The sequence below is a fragment of the Chiloscyllium plagiosum genome, unplaced genomic scaffold (genome assembly GCF_037043375.1).
Source record: "Chiloscyllium plagiosum isolate Xiang-an unplaced genomic scaffold, Cpla_swu_hap1 HiC_scaffold_9, whole genome shotgun sequence".
Classification (NCBI taxonomy): Eukaryota; Metazoa; Chordata; class Chondrichthyes; order Orectolobiformes; family Hemiscylliidae; genus Chiloscyllium; species Chiloscyllium plagiosum.
This window is the reverse complement of record NW_028270147.1, coordinates 1,518,486-1,536,900: the sequence shown is the minus strand read 5'-3', so window position 1 is coordinate 1,536,900 and position 18,415 is coordinate 1,518,486. Positions and strand designations below refer to the sequence as shown.

The following is an 18,415-nucleotide window of genomic DNA, read 5'->3' as shown; positions in this document are numbered from 1 at the left end:
GGGTGGGGCTGGGGAGAACGTAGCAAAGAGTACAACAGGTGAATGTGGGCGGGGATGGAGGTGATTGGTCAGAGAAGAGGGTGGGGGAGGGTAGCAAAGAGTACAATAGATGAATGGGGTGGGGATGGAGGTGATAGGGCAGAGGGGAGGGTGGAGCGGATAGATGGGAAGGGAGATTGGCAGGTAGGACAGGTCATGAGGTCAGGGCTGAGCTGAAGGTTGGAACTGGGGTAAAGTGGGGGGAGGGGAAATGAGTTCACCAGTCTGGTAAATCTTTATTGTAGTACTGCCAATGACAGAACATTCTTCCATAGATAAGGAGATCAAAACTGCATATAAAACTCCAGATGTGGTCTGTACAATCGGAGCAAACTATCCTACTCCTGTACCCGAATCTTCTCACTATGAAAGCCAGCATACCATTTGCCTTCTTCATTGACTGCTACACCTACATGCTTATTTTCAATGACTTGTGTACAAGATCAATCAAGTCTTGCTGCATCCTTTGAAAATGAGGGATGGAAATAACAAGGTTAGGGAACCATGGATGACAGGTGAAAATGTGAGACTAGCTAAGAGGAAAAAGGAAGATACATAAGGTTGAGGCAACTGAAAACAGACGGAGCTTTGGAAGAATATTGAAAAAGTAGGACTAGTCTGAAATGAGGAATTAAAAGGGCTAAAAGGGGTCATGAAATATCTTTAGCAAACAGGGTGAAGAAAAATCCCAAAGCCTTTTATTTGTATATAAGGAGGAAGAGGGTAACTAGGGAAAGACTTGGCCCACTCAAGGACAAAGGAGGAAAGCTAGGTGTGGAGTCAGATAAATGGGTGAGATTCGTAATGAATACTTTGCGTCAGTATTTGCCGAGGAGAGGGACATGACGGATGTTGAGGTTAGGGATAGATGTTTGATTACACTAGGTCAAGTCAGCATAAGGAGGGAGGAAGTGTTAGGTATTCTAAAATACATGAAGGTGGACAAGTCCCCAGGTCCGAATGGGATCTATCCCAGGTTACTAAGGGAAGCAAGAGAGGAAATAGCTGGAACCTTAACAGATATCTTTGCAGCATCCTTGAACATGGGTGAGGTCCCGGAGCACTGCAGAATTGCTAATGTTTTCCCCTTGTTTAAGAAGGGTGGCAAGGATAATGCAGGTAATAGGCAAAAGTGAGGACTGCAGATGCTTAAAACCAGAGTTTAGATCAGAGTGGTGCTGGACTAATATATGAAGAGATACTGAATCAGTTACAACAGTATTCACAGGAATTTAGAAGAATGAGAGAGGATTTCATAGATACCTATAAAATTCTAACAAAACTGGATGGGTAAATGCAGGAAGGATCTTCCTGACAACTGGGTAGTCCAGAAGCAGGGGTCACAGTTTTAGGAATGGGGTAGGCCATTTAGAACTGAGAAGAGGAGACATTTCTTTATCCAGAGAGTGGTAAGCCTGTGAAAATCTCTGCCAGATAAAGCTGTTGAAGCCAAAACACTGAATGTTTTCAATAAGGAGTAAGGTTGGTTCTCTGGGCTAAAGAAATCAAAGAGAATGGGGAGAAAGTGGGAAGAGGGTCCTGAATTGGACAATCAGCCAGGAACATATGGAATGGCAGAACAGGATCGAAGGGCCAAATAATACTAACATTCCTACTACTTTTTGTTTTTACGTTTCTGTTTCTCAGCTAACCAACTTCCGCTCTCTCACTCACCTCATTGATCTGTTTAATCTCATCCTCCTGCTCTAGGCGTAAGGCATTTGCTTTTTCCAACAAGTACAGTGCCCTGTCCCGTGCTGCCTCTTCCACCTCATTCAGCTTCTCATTCTTACGCCTTTGAAGCTCCTTTGCTCTCATAAAGCTTTTTCGTTCACCAGCCATTTCCTGAAACAAGAATGTGCCAAGAAATAACATGAAGAGAGAGATATGCAGGCAATGGGGAGGGGAGGGAAGGGAAGAGTTGAGAGTTGGAGATAGATGTATAGAAAGAAAGACAGATATGAAAAGAGAGAGAGGGGTAGAACGTGAGTGAAAGACAGAAAAACTGAAAGGCTTGAGAGGTAAAAATAGGCATAAAAAGAGAATGGGACAAGGAGCATTTGAGACCAATTTGAAGAGGTACAGAAAATAAAGTGAAAGGAGAAAGACATAGAAACAGACAGAAGCATAGAAAAAGGGACAAGGGAGTCAAAGGTTATAGGATGAGAAGGCAGCAAAGTGGAATTGAGCCTATAAATGGATCAACCATGATCTAATTGAATGATGCAGCTGGTTAATGGGCTGAATGGCCAGCTCTTGCTGCTATTTGTTAAGAATATGATCTTAGAAAGATACTGGGAGAGAGAAAGAAAGCAAGACAACAGGGAGACAGATAGAAAAAGAGATTGAAAGAGAGTGACAAAAAAAGAGGATCAGATATATATAGTAAAAGAGAGAAAGATAGAGTGTGAGAAAGATACAGGAAGAGAGGAAGACAGAGAGATGGACAGATATCTTACTGATTAGTCTAGCAACAGTCAATGTATTCTAGAGTGAAGCAAGGACCAAGGACTGAAACATGAATTTTTGTTAATAATGTATGGAAAGTGCAACTGCTGCAGTTATCATATGAGGACAGATATTTACTTAATAAGACAAGATACTCAGAATTAGGCTCGAGATATTGCCTAAGGGATCTCAAAGTAGAAGGTTAAATAAAGAGAGAGGAGGAAAGAAATTGAGCTTGCTCATCAGAATGAAATACGGTATATAGGATAAAATATAATTTTTGAATTCTTACATCTACTAAATGGAGAGAATGCATGCCTGCATTCTTTCTGTTCATAATACTCAAATTATAAATTGCTCACATTGGAATTAGTTGGGGGTCATCATTTTCAGTCACGTTCAAGTCAAAATGCTGAGTTTTGCATTTCAATAAAAATCTGTCACTGAACAAGCACAAGGTGGGTGAGGTGAAGATGCTGGCATCTGGGAACAGGGTCGTTTGCAGGAAAAGGGGGCGATGTATCAACTGGTGAACATGGAGCTGCAAGTGCACATTGACTCTCAAGGGATCATTTACCTGAGACATGGCATTGACTCCCAAGGGGATACTGACCCAGACAACAACATTGACCTACCGCTGCCTGCATTCTTTCTGCATTGTTCGCCACACGCATGACCTCACGTTCCTCCTCACTGATCACTCGGGAAGCCTGCTTGATCCGTTCAAACTCCTCAGGGCTCATGATCAGGGTCTTGCCTGAGGGATCCTCTGTGGGAATACTGAGAGTGAAAGGGTGAGTGAGTAAGACAGAAAGATAGAGCTGGAGAGAAAGAGAGAGAGAGAGAGAGCGAGATAGACGGAGAGAGTCAGGCAGATAGACAGAAAATGATATGGAAATCGAGAAAGATACAAGCCTACTCCACATTGAGTCACTGCATGTGAGATGAATAAAAATCACTTGCATCAGGTCTCGAATGATGTCTTTGGTAATAAGTCTAATACTCTCCTTAGGCTTATTGTTGTTGGAAGTGGGATACAACAGTTTCCCAAGTGCCTCATCTGAGCATGGGTCCAATTTTGCACCAGCTTGGGTGGCAGGGTCCAATTTCTGAAAGATATAAAAAGCCAGTAATTAATCTATCATCTGTTGCTGCTTCACATTCTGCAGAACATAATCATTGAGGGTCAACCTTAAGGCAATGTGCGTGTGGGTTTTCCCACACCTGTGTGAGAAGCTCAGTACCACAAAGTGGAGGTGCAACCTGGGATCTTTCTGAACCCATGTGCCTCTTTCACTTTTTCCATTGTCCCACAGTAATTAATTGTTGACCTTTTCAGCCTTGCAAAATATCACAATATCTCCATGCTTCCTTCCTACTCAAAGTTCTCAAACATACTTGTGTTTCCCAATCCATACTCATCTTTCCCAGAACTCCATGTTTGCTATATAGTAACAGAAGTCCATAGCACAGAAAAAGTTCATAGCCAGACAAAAACAACCAACTATTCCATTCCCATTTGCCAGCACTTGGCCCATACGTCGCCCAGCCTTGTAGGCCTTGGCACTTGCACGTGAACATCTGAATGGTTCTTAAGTGTTATGAGGGTTTCTGTTTTTATCACCCTCACAGACACTGAATTTCAGTTTCCTACCACGGTCTGAGTGAGCTAAAATCACATCCTTCTAAACCTCTTGCTCCTTATCTTAAAACTATGCCCCCCATCATTGATCCACCAAGGGAAAAAGCCCTTTCCTGTCTACATATCTATGCTCCTCGAAATTTTACACATTTCAGTCATGAGCTCCCCTATTCTCCTCTACTCCAAAAAAAACAACAGGTCAATGCAATCTCTCTTTGTAACTAAAACTCTCCAGTCCAGACAACATCCTGGGAAATCTCCTCTGCACACTCTCCAGTGCAAACACATCTCTCCTGTAATGTGGTCTCCAGAATTGCACACAATACTGTAGCTCTAGATTGAATCCCTCCATCAGGTTTCTGCTCCTGCCACAGTACCAAAACACTCAGAGACAAATAACATCCTACACGATTGTGACAAAAAAAAGGGGGTGTGTTGGGAACATGCTCCAACTTGGTTCAATTCTTTGCCATCTGATCTTAGCCAGAGAATCACTTACAATGTCTTCTTTTCCTGTTCCCACACTGTCACCTCTTGTACCTACCATGAAGTCTGTCCTTAGTCTTTTCTATTTCATAGAAATCATAGAATCTTGACAGCGTGAAAGCAGGCTATTAGGCTCATCGAGTCCACACTGATCCTCTGAAGAGATTCCCATCCAGACCCTTACCCTATCCTGTGACCTTGCAGTTCTGATGGCTAATCCAACTACCCTGCACATCCCTGGACACTATGGGCAATTTAGCATAGCCAACCACCTAACCTGCATATTTTCAGACAGCAGGAGGAAACCGGAACACCTCAAAATAACTCATGCAGACTCAAAAGGAACTATACCCTTCCTAAAATTAGACGACCAGAACTGGACACAATATTCCTAATGTGGTCCAACGAGGGTTTTGTACAGCTGCAGCAAAATCTCGCAGCTCTTAAACTCAAGAGGAAGAAGAAAGATTACTTAAGGTTGAGGAAACAAGGATCTGGCACAGCTTTAGAAGATTACAGGGTAGTTAGAAAAGAACTCAAAAATGGATTGAACAGAGCTAGGAGGGGGCACGACAAAACCTTGACAGGGAGGACTAGGGAAAACCCAAAGGCATTCTACACATACGTGAGGAATAAGATAATGATCAGAGAGAAGGTAGGGTCAATGTGCAAACTTTATACAGAAAGTCGCAAGATGGTAGAATTGAATCTGGATCCCCAACACTATGAGTTTTGCACAAACCCACACTGTGCCACCCCAAAAGGGATCTTTTCACGCTTATAGAACATAGAACATAGAAGAATACAGCGCAGTACAGGCCCTTTGGCCCTCGATGTTGCGCCGATCCAAGCCCACCTAACCTATACTAACCCACTATCCTCCATATACCTATCCAATGTCCGCTTAAATGCCCATAAAGAGGGAGAGTCCACCACTGCTACTGGCAGGGCATTCCATGAACTTACGACTCGCTGAGTGAAGAACCTACCCCTAACTTCAGTCCTATATCTACCCCCCTTAATTTAAAGCTATGCCCCCTTGTAATACCCGACTCCATACGCGGGAAAAGGTTCACACTGTCAACCCTATCTAACCCCCTAATCATCTTGTACACCTCAATCAAGTCACCCCTAAACCTTCTTTTCTCTAATGAAAACAGCCCCAAGTGTCTCAGTCTTTCCTCATACGATCTTCCTTCCATACCAGGCAACATCCTGGTAAACCTCCTCTGCAACCGTTCCAGTGCCTCCACATCCTTCCTATAGTATGGCGACCAAAACTGCACACAATATTCCAGATGCGGCCGCACCAGAGTCTTATACAACTGCATCATGACCTCAGGACTCCGGAACTCAATTCCTCTACCAATAAAAGCCAGTACGCCATATGCCTTCCTCACCGCACTATTTACCTGGGTGGCAACTTTCAGAGATCTGTGTACATGGACACCAAGATCCCTCTGCTCATCCACACTACCAAGTATCCGACCATTAGCCCAGTACCCCATCTTTTTGTTATTCTTCCCAAAGTGAATCACCTCACACTTAGCTACATTGAACTCCATTTGCCACCTTTCTGCCCAGCTCTGCAGCTTCTCTATATCCTGCTGTAACCTGCCACATCCTTCCTCACTGTCAACAACTCCTCCGACTTTCGTATCATCCGCAAACTTGCTCACCCAACCTTCTAACCCCTCTTCCAGGTCATTTATAAAAATGACAAACAGCAATGGTCCCAAAACAGATCCTTGCGGAACACCGCTAGTGACGGCACTCCATGAAGAAACTTTGCCATCAACTACTACCCTCTGTCTTCTTCCATCTAGCCAATTCCTAATCCAAACCTCCAACTCACCCTCAATGCCATATCTCCGTATTTTCTGCAGTAGCCTACCATGGGGAACCTTATCAAACGCCTTACTAAAATCCATATATATCACATCTACCGCTTTCCCCTCATCAACCTCCTTCGTCACCTTTTCAAAGAATTCAATAAGGTTTGTGAGGCACGACCTGCCCTTCACAAAACCATGCTGACTATCCTTGATCACATTATTCCTATCCAGATGTGCATAAATCCTATCCCTTACAATTCTCTCTAAGACTTTGCCCACAACAGAAGTGAGACTCACCGGCCTATAGTTACTAGGGTTATCCCTACTCCCCTTTTTGAACAAGGGAACCACATTTGCTATCCTCCAGTCTTCTGGCACTACTCCTGTAGACAAAGAGGACATAAAAATCAAGGCCAATGGCTCTGCAATCTCCTCCCTTGCTTCCCAGAGAATCCTAGGATAAATGCCATCAGGCCCAGGGGACTTATCTATTTTCACCTTTTCCAGGATTTCCAACACCTCTTCTCTACATACCTCAAAGCCATCCATTCTACTTATTTGTGACTCAGTATTCACATCGACGACAATGCCCTGTTCCTGAGTAAATACTGAAGAAAAGTATTCATTCAGTGTCTCCCCAATCTCTTCCGCCTCCACACGCAACTTCCCACTACTATCCTTGACTGGACCTATTCCTACCCTAGTCGTTCTTTTATTCCTAACATACCTATAGAAAGCCTTAGGGTTTTCCCTAATCCTACCGACTAAGGACCTTTCATGTCCCCTCCTTGCTGCTCTTAGCTCTCTCTTCAGGTCCTTCCTGGCTACCCTATAACTCTCAATCGCCCCAATTGAACCTTCACGTCTCATCTTGAGATAGGCCGCCCTCTTCCATTTAACAAGGGATTCCAATTCCTTATTAAACCACGGCTCCCTCGCACGACCCTTTCCTCCCTGCCTGACAGGTACATAATTATCAAGGACACTCAATAGTTGCTCCTTGAACAAGCTCCACATATCATTTACACTCTTGCCTTGGAGTCTACTTTTCCAAGCCACACATCCTAAGTCATGCCTCACCGCATCATAATTTCCCTGACCCCAGCTATAACTCTTGCCCTGTAGTACACACTTATCCCTCTCCATCACGAGAGTAAAAATCACCGAATTATGGTCACTATCCCCAAAGTGCTCACCTACCTCTAATTCTAACACCTGGCCTGGTTCGTTACCCAGAACCAAATCCAGTATCTGATGCTCAATTAATCTGTTTGAAATGTTGATGTTATATTTGATCTCAATGTGAGTGCACGACCACATGTCCACACCATAACTAAGATCACCATCATTACACCATCTGATCTTCCTTTCTCTTAGCTTAATAGCAACTGAAACCCTCACTCACCCATGTCTTTTTTCACTTCTGAGCTTAGGTATTTCCATGCACTCTTGGCTGACCTAGCATATTTCACCCTCCTCATGTTTCACCTCAGCCAACGTTCTGCTGCCTGTGATTTAATGTGCACCTAATCTCAATTACTCATCAGCCAAATGGCCTACATTTGCTCTGGTCTGGGCTGGTAAGAATTAGGAGTGATTTTAACCTACATATAAACTTTGTTCTTTGATCCTCTTTGCTGTGGTTCTGGAATCATGTGTAGGCCAGATAGGGCAAGGATGGTAGATTTCCTTCTCTGAAGGAGAGAAATGAATTAGATGGGATTTTCCTGACAATCAGCTATAGTTGCATTATCACTATTAGATTCTTACTCCCAGATTTTAAAAAAAAACTCAATTTACTGCCATCTGTGTGCTTGTCCAGCAGTCACTTTAATGTCCCTAAAGTCTCTGACACAGTGCATTCCACGCACCCACCACTCTCTGCGTAAAGAAGCTATCTCTGACATCTTTCCTATACCTTCCTCCAATCACCTTAAAATTATGACCCCTCATGACAGCCATTTCTGTCCTAGGGAAAAGTCTCTGGCTATCTACTCTATCTATGCCTCTTATTATTTTGTACACCTCTATCAAGTCACTCCTCTTCCTTCTTCTCTCCAATGTGAAAAGCCCTAGCTCGCTCAACCTCTCTTCATAAGGCAAGCTCTCCAATCCAGGCAACATCCTGGTAAACGTCCTCTGGACCCTCTCAAAAGGAACTATACCCTTCCTAAAATTAGACGACCAGAACTGGACACAATATTCCAAATGTGGTCCAACGAGGGTTTTGTACAGCTGCAGCAAAATCTCGCAGCTCTTAAACTCAAGAGGAAGAAGAAAGATTACTTAAGGTTGAGGAAACAAGGATCTGGCACAGCTTTAGAAGATTACAGGGTAGTTAGAAAAGAACTCAAAAATGGATTGAACAGAGCTAGGAGGGGGCACGACAAAACCTTGACAGGGAGGACTAGGGAAAACCCAAAGGCATTCTACACATACGTGAGGAATAAGATAATGATCAGAGAGAGGGTAGGGTCAATCAGGGATTGTGGAGAGAACTTGTGGCTGCAGTCTGAAGAGGTAGGGCAGGCCTTAAATGAGTTTTTGCTTCAGTAGTCACTAGAAAGATGGACCTTGTTGATAGTGAGAACGCCCTGGTCCAGGTTAATAGGCTTAATGAAAGCCAAAACACAATACGCCTTCTTTACCACCCTACAAACTTTGATGGCAACTTTGAGGGATCTATTACGTGGACCCCAAGATCCTGCTTTCCTCCACACTGCCAAGAATCCAGTCTTTAACCCTGTATTCAGCATTTGAATTTGACCTTCCAAAATGGATCACTTCACATTTATCCAGGTTGAACTCCATCTGCCACTTCTCAGCCCAGCTATGTATCCTGTCAATGTATCTACAATACCACCAACCTTTATGTCATCAGTAAACTAACTGGATCAACCTTCCACTTCTCCATCCAAGTCACTTTTAAAAACTCCAAAGAGCAAAGGCCCAAGAACAGATCCCTGCAGGACGCCACTGGTCACCAATCTCCAGATGGAATACTTTCCACCCACAACCACTCGCTGTCTTCTTTTGGCTAGCCAATTCTGTATCCAGACAGCCAAATTTCCCTATATCCCATTTCTCCTAACTTCCTCAAAGATCCTGCTGTGGGGAAACCTATCAAATGCATTACTGAAATCCACATATACCACATCCACTCCTCGATCTTCAACAACTTGCTGGAGTCAATTATAAAGGATGAAATTACGACACATCTGGATAGCAGCAACAGGATAGGTCAGAGTCAGCATGGATTTATGAAGGGGAAATCCTGCTTGACTAATCTTCTGGAATTTTTTGAGGATGTAACTCTGAAGATGGTCAAGGGAGATCCAGTGGATGTAGTGTACCTGGACTTTCAGAAAGCCTTTGATAAAGTCCCACATAGGAGATGAGTGAGCAAAATTAGGGCACATGGCACTGGGGGCAAAATACTGACATGGATTGAAAATTGGCTGACTGACAGGAAGCAAAGAGTAGTGATAAATGGGTCCCTTTCAGAATGGCAGGCGGTGACCACTGGGGTACCACAAGATTCAGTGCTGGGACCGCAGCTGTTTACAATATACATTAATGATATAGATGAAGATATTAAAAGTAATATCAGAAAATTTGCTGATGATACAAAGCTGGGTGGCAGGACAAAATGTGAGGAGGATGTTAGGAGATTACAGGGTGACTTGGACAGGCTAGGTGAGTTGACAAATGCATGGCAGATGCAGTTTAATGTGGATAAATGTGTGGTTATCCACTTTGGTGGCAAGAATAGGAAGGCAGATTACTACCTAAATGGAGTCAAGTTAGGTAAAGGGGCAGTACAACGAGATCCAGATGTTCTTGTACATCAGTCAATGAAAGCAAACATGCAGGTACAGCAGGCAGTGAAGAAAGCTAATAGAATGCTGGCCTTCATAACAAGAGGAATTGAGTATAGAAGCAAAGAGGTTCTTCTGCAGCTATACAGGGCCCTGGTGAGACTGCACCTGGAATATTTTGGTCTCCAAATTTGAGGAAAGACATTCTGGCTATTGAGGGAGTGCAGCGTAGGTTCACGAAATCAATTCCCGGAATGGTGGGACTGTCTTACGTTGAAAGATTGGAGCGACTGGGCTTGTATACCCTTGAGTCTAGAAGGCTGAGAGGGGATCTGATTGAGACGTATAAGATTATTAAAGGATTGGACACTCTGGAGACAGGAAGCATATTTCCGCTGATGGGTGAGTCCCGAACCAGAGGACATAGCTTAAAAATAAAGGCTAGGCCATTTAGAACAGAGTTGAGGAGAAACTTCTTCACCCAGAGAATGGTGGGTATGTGGAATGCTCTGCCCCAGAAGGCTGTGGAGGCCAAGTCTTTGGATACTTTCATGAAAGAGTTGGATAGAGCTCTTAAGGATAGTGGAATCAAGGGTTATGGGGATAAGGCAGGAACAGGATACTGATTGAGGATGATCAGCCATGATCATAATGAATGGTGGTGCTGGCTCGAAGGGCAGAATGGCCTACTCCTGCACCTATTGTCTATTGTCACATCCTCAAAGAACTCAATAAGGCTTGTGAGGCATGACTTGCCCCTCACAAAGTCATGCTGACTATGTTTAATCAAAGTTTGTGCGAAGATTTGTAGCTCGGGTGCTCGTTGTTGTGGTTCTGTTCGCCGAGCTGGAAGTTTTTGATGCAAACATTTCGTCCCCTGGCTAGGCGACATCATCAGTGCTTGGGAGCCTCCTGCAAAGCGCTTCTTTGATGTTTCCTCCGGTGTTTATAGTGGTCTGTCCCTGCCGCTTCCGGTTGTCAGTTTCAGCTGTTCGCTGTAGTGGTTGGTATATTGGGTCCAGGTCGATGTGTTTGTTAATGGAGTTTGTGGATGAATGCCATGCCTCTAGGAATTCCCTGGCTGTTCTCTGTCTGGCTTGCCCTATGATAGTAGTGTTGTCCCAGTCGAATTCATGTTGCTTGTTGTCTGCGTGTGTGGCTACTAAGGATAGCCACACAAACCAACAGCCACGCTCAGACAACAACTCACCAGAACGAAGGACCTGATACCCAACATGAGCAAAACGAATGTAGTGTACAAAATACCATGCAAGGACTGCACAAAACACTATATAGGACAAACAGGAAGACAGCTAACAATCCGCATACATGAACATCAACTAGTCACGAAACGACACGACCAGCTATCCTTAGTAGCCACACACGCAGACAACAAGCAACATGAATTCGACTGGGACAACACTACTATCATAGGGCAAGCCAGACAGAGAACAGCCAGGGAATTCCTAGAGGCATGGCATTCATCCACAAACTCCATCAACAAACACATCGACCTGGACCCAATATACCAACCACTCCAGCGAACAGCTGAAACTGACAACCGGAAGCGGCAGGGACAGACCACTATAAACACCGGAGGAAACATCAAAGAAGCGCTTCGCAGGAGGCTCCCAAGCACTGATGATGTCGCCTAGCCAGGGGACGAAACGTTTGCAACAAAAACTTCCAGCTTGGCGAACAGAACCACAACAATGTTTAATCAAACTATGATTTTCCAAATAGTCATAAATCCTATCTCTCAGAATCCTTTCCTGTACCTTGCTTACCACAGACATAAGACTGACTGGTCTGTAATTCCCAGGGATTTCTCTATTCCCTTTCTTATACAGAGGAACAACATTCGCTTCCCTCCAAACTACCGGTACTACTCCTGTGGAGAGTGAGGATACAAAGATCATCGCCAGAAGCGCAGCAATTTCATTCCTGGCTTCCCACAGTAACCTTGGATATGTCTGGTCTGGCCCTGGGACCTATCTGACTTGATGTTTCCCAGAACGTCCAGCACATCCACTTTCTTAATATCAATCTGTTCAACTCTATTAACCTGGTCCAGGGTGTTCTCACTATCAACAAGGTCCACCTCTCCAGAGAATACTGAAGCAAATACTCATTTAAGGCTTCCCCTACCTCTTCCTACTGCAGCCACAAGTTCCCTCCACAATCCCTGATCGACCCTACCCTCTGTCTGATCATTCTCATATTCCTCACGTATGTGTAGAATGCCTTTGGGTTTTCCCTGGTCCTTCCCGTCAAGGTTTTATTGTGCCCCCTCCTAGCCCTGTTCAGTCCATTTTTGAGTTATTTCCTAACTATCCTGTAATCCTCTAAAGCTGCGTCAAAACTGTGTGGAGTTTGCACGTTCTCCCCGTGTCTGCGTGGGTTTCCTCCGGGTGCTCCGGTTTCCTCCCACCATCCAAAGATGTGCAGGGTCAGGTGAATTGGCCATACTAAATTGCCTGTAGTGTTAGGTAAGGGGTAAATGTAGGGGTATGGGTGGGTTTCGCTTCGGCGGGTCGGTGTGGACTTGTTGGGCCGAAGGGCCTGTTTCCACACTGTAATCTAATCTAATCTAATCTAATCCTTACTTCCTCAACCTTAAGTAAGCTTCCTTTTTCCTCTTGACAAGAAGCTCCTCTGTAATGAATAAATATTTTGTTTTATGTCTGTTAGATTCTGAGCAAGTTAAAAATCACATAACGCTAGGTTATAATCCAACAGGTTTATCTGCAAGTATAAGCTGTTGGAGTGCTGCTCCTTTGTTAAGACTATAACTTGATAGAAGGTAGATAGAACTTTACAGCGCAGTACAGGCCCTTCAGCTCTCGACATTGCACCAACCTGTGGAACCAATCTGAAACCAATCTAACCCACACTATTCTATTTTCATAGTGCATAGAACATAGAAAAGTATAGCACAGAACAGGCCCTTCAGCCCACAATGTTGTGCCGAGGATTATTCCTAATCTAAAATAAAATAACCTAACCTACGCACCCCTCAATTCACTGCTGTCCATGTGCATGTCTAGCAGTTGCTTAAGTGTCCCTAATGACTCTGCTTCCACCACCACTGCAGGCAACTCATTCTATGCATTCACAACTCTGCGTAAAGAACCTTCCTCTGACCTCTCCTCTATACCTTCCTCCTAATATCTTAAAACTATGACCCCTAGTGCCAGTCAATCCTGCGGTGGGGTAAAGTCTCTGGCTATTGACTCTATCCATGCCTCACATTACCTTGTATACTTCAATCAGATCAGTCTCTTCCTCCTTCTCTCCAGAGAGAAACGTCAGAGCTTAGTCAATCTCTCTTTGTAAGACAAGCCCTGCAGTCCAGGCAGCATCCTGGTAAACTTCCTTTGCACCCTTTCCTATAATAGGGTGGCCAGAACTGGACATAATATTCACAGTGTGGTCTCACCAGGGTCTTGTAGAGCTGAAGCAAAAGCTCGCGGCTCTTAAGCTCAATCCCCCTGTTAATGAAAGCCAAAACACCATATGCTTTCTTAACAACCCTATCCACTTGGGTGGCAACTTTGAGGGATCTGTGCATTTGAACACCAAGATCCCTTTGTTCCTCTACACTGCCAAGAATTCTGTCTTTAATCCTATATTCAGCATTCAAGTTCAAACTTCCAAAATGCATCACTTAGCATTTATCCAGGTTGAACTCCATCAGCCATTTCTCAGTTCAGCTCTGCATCCTGTCTGTGTTATGCTGCAGCCTGCAATAGACCTCGATAGTATCAACGGTAGCTCCAACCTTTGTGTCATAGGCAAATTTACTAACCCACCCCTCAACCTCCTCGTCCAAGTCATTTATAAAAACTACAAAGAGCAGAGACCTAAGAACAGAGCTCTGTGGGACACCACTCAACACTGACCTCCAGGCAGAATACTTTCCATCTACAACCACACTCTGCCTTCTGCCAGCCAATCAATTCTGAATCCAGACAGCCAAATCTCTCTGTGTCCCATACCTCCTGACTTTATGAATGAGCCTACCAGGGCGACCTTATCAAATGCCTTGCTGAAGTCCATATACACCACATCCACTGCTCTACCATCGTCGACCTGTCTTTACACTTCCTCAAAGAACTCAATAAGATTTGTGAGGCATGACCTGCTCCTCACAAAGCCATGCTGACTGCTTTTAACGCTATGCTTTTCCAAATAGTCATGAATCCTATCTCTCAGAATTCTTTTCAAAACCTTGCTGACTACAGGCGTAAGACTGACTGGTCTGTAATTGCCAGGGATTTCCCTATGCCCCTGCTTGAAAAGAGGAACAACAGTCACCTCCCTCCAATCCTCAGGCACGATGCCCTTGAAGAGTTAGGAAGTAAAGATCTTCGCCAGAGGCTTAACACCTCCTTTCTTGCTTCCTGGAGCAACCTATGATAAATCCGGCCTATCTCTAGGGACTTATCAATCTTAATGTTTGCCAAGTTTCGAGCACATCAACTTCATCAATCTTGATCTGTTCAAGCCTGTTTCCCAACTCCTCAAAGTTCTCATTCACAACAAGATTCCTTTCCTGACTGAAAACTGAAGGAAAAAACTCATTTAAGGCTTCCCCTATCTGCTCAGACTCCACGCACAAGTTCCCTACGCTATCCCTGACTGGTCCTACCTTCTCCCTGATCATTCTCTTATTCCTCACGTATGAGTAAAATGCGTTTGGGTTCTCCCTATTCCTTCCTGCCAAGCCTTTTTTGTGCCCCTCCTGGCTCTCCTCTGTCCATTTCTGAGCTCCTTTCTTGCAAGCCTGCAATCCTCTATAGCTATGCTAGATCCTTGCTTCCTCCACTTTAAGTAAGCTGCCTTCTTCCTTTCGATGAGAATCTCCTCTGTTCTCCTTGTCCAAGGCTCCTTGATCTTACCTCTTCTTGCCTGTCTCAAAGGAACAAATTTGTGCATCACTCACAACAACTGCTCCTGAAACAGTCTCCACATACTGTTGTGCCCTTTCTGTGGAACAATTGCTCTCAATCTGTCCCAACTCCTGTCTGATAGCATCATAATTTCCTTTTCCCCAGTGAGTCTTGAGAAGATTTGTAGCTCAGGTTGAGGTTCTGAATGTAGGTTTACTCGCTGAGCTGGGAGATTCATTTCCAGATATTTCATCACCCTACTAGGTAACATCTTCAGTGGGCCTCTGGGCGAAGAATTTCTGATGATTCCTGCTTTCTATTTAGATGTTTGGGTTTCTATGGGCTAGTGATGGCATTTCCTGTTCTTTTCTCAGCAGGGGGGGGGGGGGGGGGGGGAGGGGGGGTGGTGGTAGATGGAGTCTAACTTGATGTCTTTGTTGATAGAGTTTCAGTTGGAATGCCATGCTTCTAGGAATTCTCCTGCATGTCTCTGTTTGGAATGTCCTAGTGAAAGAGGGTCACGTCTTTTTGTGGCAGCTAATGAACTTGAAAGACCCTATACAGACAACAAGTAAACCTTATGTCCTTTACAAAATACCGTGCAAGAACTGTAACAAACATACATTAGACAGACAGGCAGAAAACTAGCCACCACAATACATGAACATTAACTGGCCACAAAAAGACATGATCCTCTCTCACTAGTATCCTTACACACAGATAAAGAAGGATACCACTTCGACTGGGACAACACATCCATCCTAGGAAAAGCCAAACAGAGACACGCACGAGAATTCCTAGAAGCATGGCATTCCAGCCAGAACTCTATCAACAAACACATCGAGTTAGACCTCATCTACCACCAGTTGAGATAAAGAACAGGAAATGATATCATCAACCCAATGAAACCCAAACATATAAATAGAAAGCAGGAATCATCAGCAGTGCTTCGCTCGGAGGCCCAATGAAGATGTTCTATTCCTGATGTTCTATTGCCCTAAACATCGATTTTCCTGCTCCTTGGATGCTGCCTGACCTGCTGTGCTTTTCCAGCACTTTGATTTAAACTGATTTCCAGCATCTGCAGTCCTCACTTTTGCCCACTGAAGATGTTACCTAGTAGGGTGACAAAACGTCTGGAAATGAACCTCAGCGAGCAAACCTACATCGAGTTTCATTTCTCCAATTAAATATTTTCTCTTGGTAACTGCTCCTTTCCCTCTTCAAGGCTATGGTAAATGTGAGGCAGTAGTGGTCACTGTCACCAAAGTGATCTCCTACCTTGAGATCTGACACCTTTCCTGGCTCATTGCTGAGCACCAAATCCAAAATGGCTTCTCCCCTCGTTGGCCTGTCCACATACTGAGTAAGGAAACCCTCCTGAACACACCTGACAAAAACGGCTCCATCCAAACTATCTGCACTAAGGAGGTTCCGGTCAATATTGGAAAAGTTGAAGTTACCCATAACAACAACCCTGCGTTTTACTCATATGTGAGGAATAAGAGAATGATCAGGGAGAAGGTAGGGCCGATCAGGGATAGCGGAGGGAACTTGTGTGTGGAGTCTGAGCAGATAGGGGAAGGCCTAAATGAGTTTTTTGCTTCGGTTTTCAAGAAGGAAAGAGACCTTGTTGTAAACGAAAACTTAGAGGAGCTGGGACACAGTCTTGACAAGATCAGGATTGATAAAGATGATGTGCTAGAAATGTTGGAAAACATTAAGACTGATAAGTCCCCAGGGCCAGACCAGATTTATCCGAGGCTGCTCTGGGAAGTGAGATAGGAGGTTGCTAAGCCGCTAGCGAGGATATTTGCCTCCTCACTCTCCACGGGAGTTGTACCGGAGGATTGGAAGGAGCATCCACTTTTAAAGAAGGGTAATAGGAAAATCCCTGGAAATTACAGACCAGTCAGGCTCATGTCTGTGGTCAGCAAAGTTGTGGAAAGAATTCTGAGGGATAGGATTTATGACTATTTGGCAAAGCATAGTGTGATTAAATGCAGTCAGCATGGCTTTGAGAGGGCCAGGTCATGCCTCACAAATCTTATTGAGTTCTTTGAGGAGGTGTCAAGACAGGTCGACGACGGTTGAGCAGTGGATGTGGTGTATATGGATTTCAGCAAGGCACTTGATAGGGTTCCCCATGGTAGGCTCATTCATGAAGTCAGGCATTATGGGATACAGGGAGATTTGGCTGTCTGGATTCAGAATTGGCTGCTGACAGAAAGCAGAGAATGGTTGTAGATGGAAAGTATTCTGCCTGGAAGACAGCGTTAAGTGGGGTCCTGCAGGGCTCTGTTCTTGGGCCTCTACTCCTTGTAGTTTTTATAAATGACTTGGATGAGGAGGTTAGTAAATTTGCAGTTGACACAAGGGTTGGAGGTGTCATGGATAGAGGGCTACTGCAGGCTGCAGCACGACATAGACAGGATGCAGAGGTGGGCTGAGAAATGGCAGATGGAGTTCAACTTGGATAAATGCGAAGTGATGCATTTTGGAAGGTTGAACTCAAATGCTCAATATATGATTAAAAACAGGATTCTTGGCAGTGTGGAAGAACAGAGGGATCTGGTTGTGCAAGTCCATAGATCCCTCAAAGTTGCCACCCAAGTGGATAGGGTTGTTAAGAAAGCATATGGTGTTTTGGCTTTCATTAACAGGGGGATCGAGTTTAAGAGCCACGAGGTTTTGCTGCAGCTCTACAAGTCCCTGGTGAGACCACACTTGGAATATTATGTCCACTTCTGATCGCTATACTATCGGAAAGATCACAGGCTTTGGAGAGGGTGCAAAGAAGGTTTACCAGGATGCTGCCTTGACTGGAGGGCTTGCGTTATGAAGAAAGGTTGAATAAGCTCGGTCTTTTCTGTCTGGAGAGAAGGAGGAAGAGAGGAGACCTGATCGAGGTGTACAAAATAATGAGAGGTATAGATAGAGTCAATAGCCAGAGACTATTCCCCAGGGCAGGATTGACTGGTATGAGAAGTCATAGTTTGAAGATATTAGGAGGAAGGTATAAAGGAGACATCAGAGGTAGGTTCTTTATGCAGAGAGTTGTGAATGCATGGAATGCGTTGCCAGCTGAGGTGGTGAAAGCAGAGTCATTGGGAACATTTAAGCGACTGCTGGACATGCACATGGATAGCAGTGAGTTGAGGGGTGTGTAGGTTAAGTTACTATATTTTACTTAGGATTAAGTCTCGACACAACATCGTGGGCCTAAGGGCCTGTTCTGTGCTGTACTTTTCTATG

At 44.4% G+C, this 18,415-nt stretch overlaps 1 protein-coding gene across 1 annotated transcript in view; it reads right to left on the bottom strand.

Moving 5' to 3' along the window:
- Nucleotides 1-18,415, bottom strand: part of LOC122556251 (cilia- and flagella-associated protein 45-like) — a 176,020-nt gene that overhangs the window by 97,306 nt on the left and 60,299 nt on the right. The window contains exons 3-5 of the mRNA XM_043702882.2: nucleotides 3,451-3,596; nucleotides 3,123-3,267; nucleotides 1,714-1,884 (exon numbers count right to left, since the gene is read on the bottom strand). Of these exons, the coding sequence (XP_043558817.1) occupies nucleotides 1,714-1,884; nucleotides 3,123-3,267; nucleotides 3,451-3,596 (462 nt within the window). The remainder of the gene's footprint in view (nucleotides 1-1,713; nucleotides 1,885-3,122; nucleotides 3,268-3,450; nucleotides 3,597-18,415) is intronic.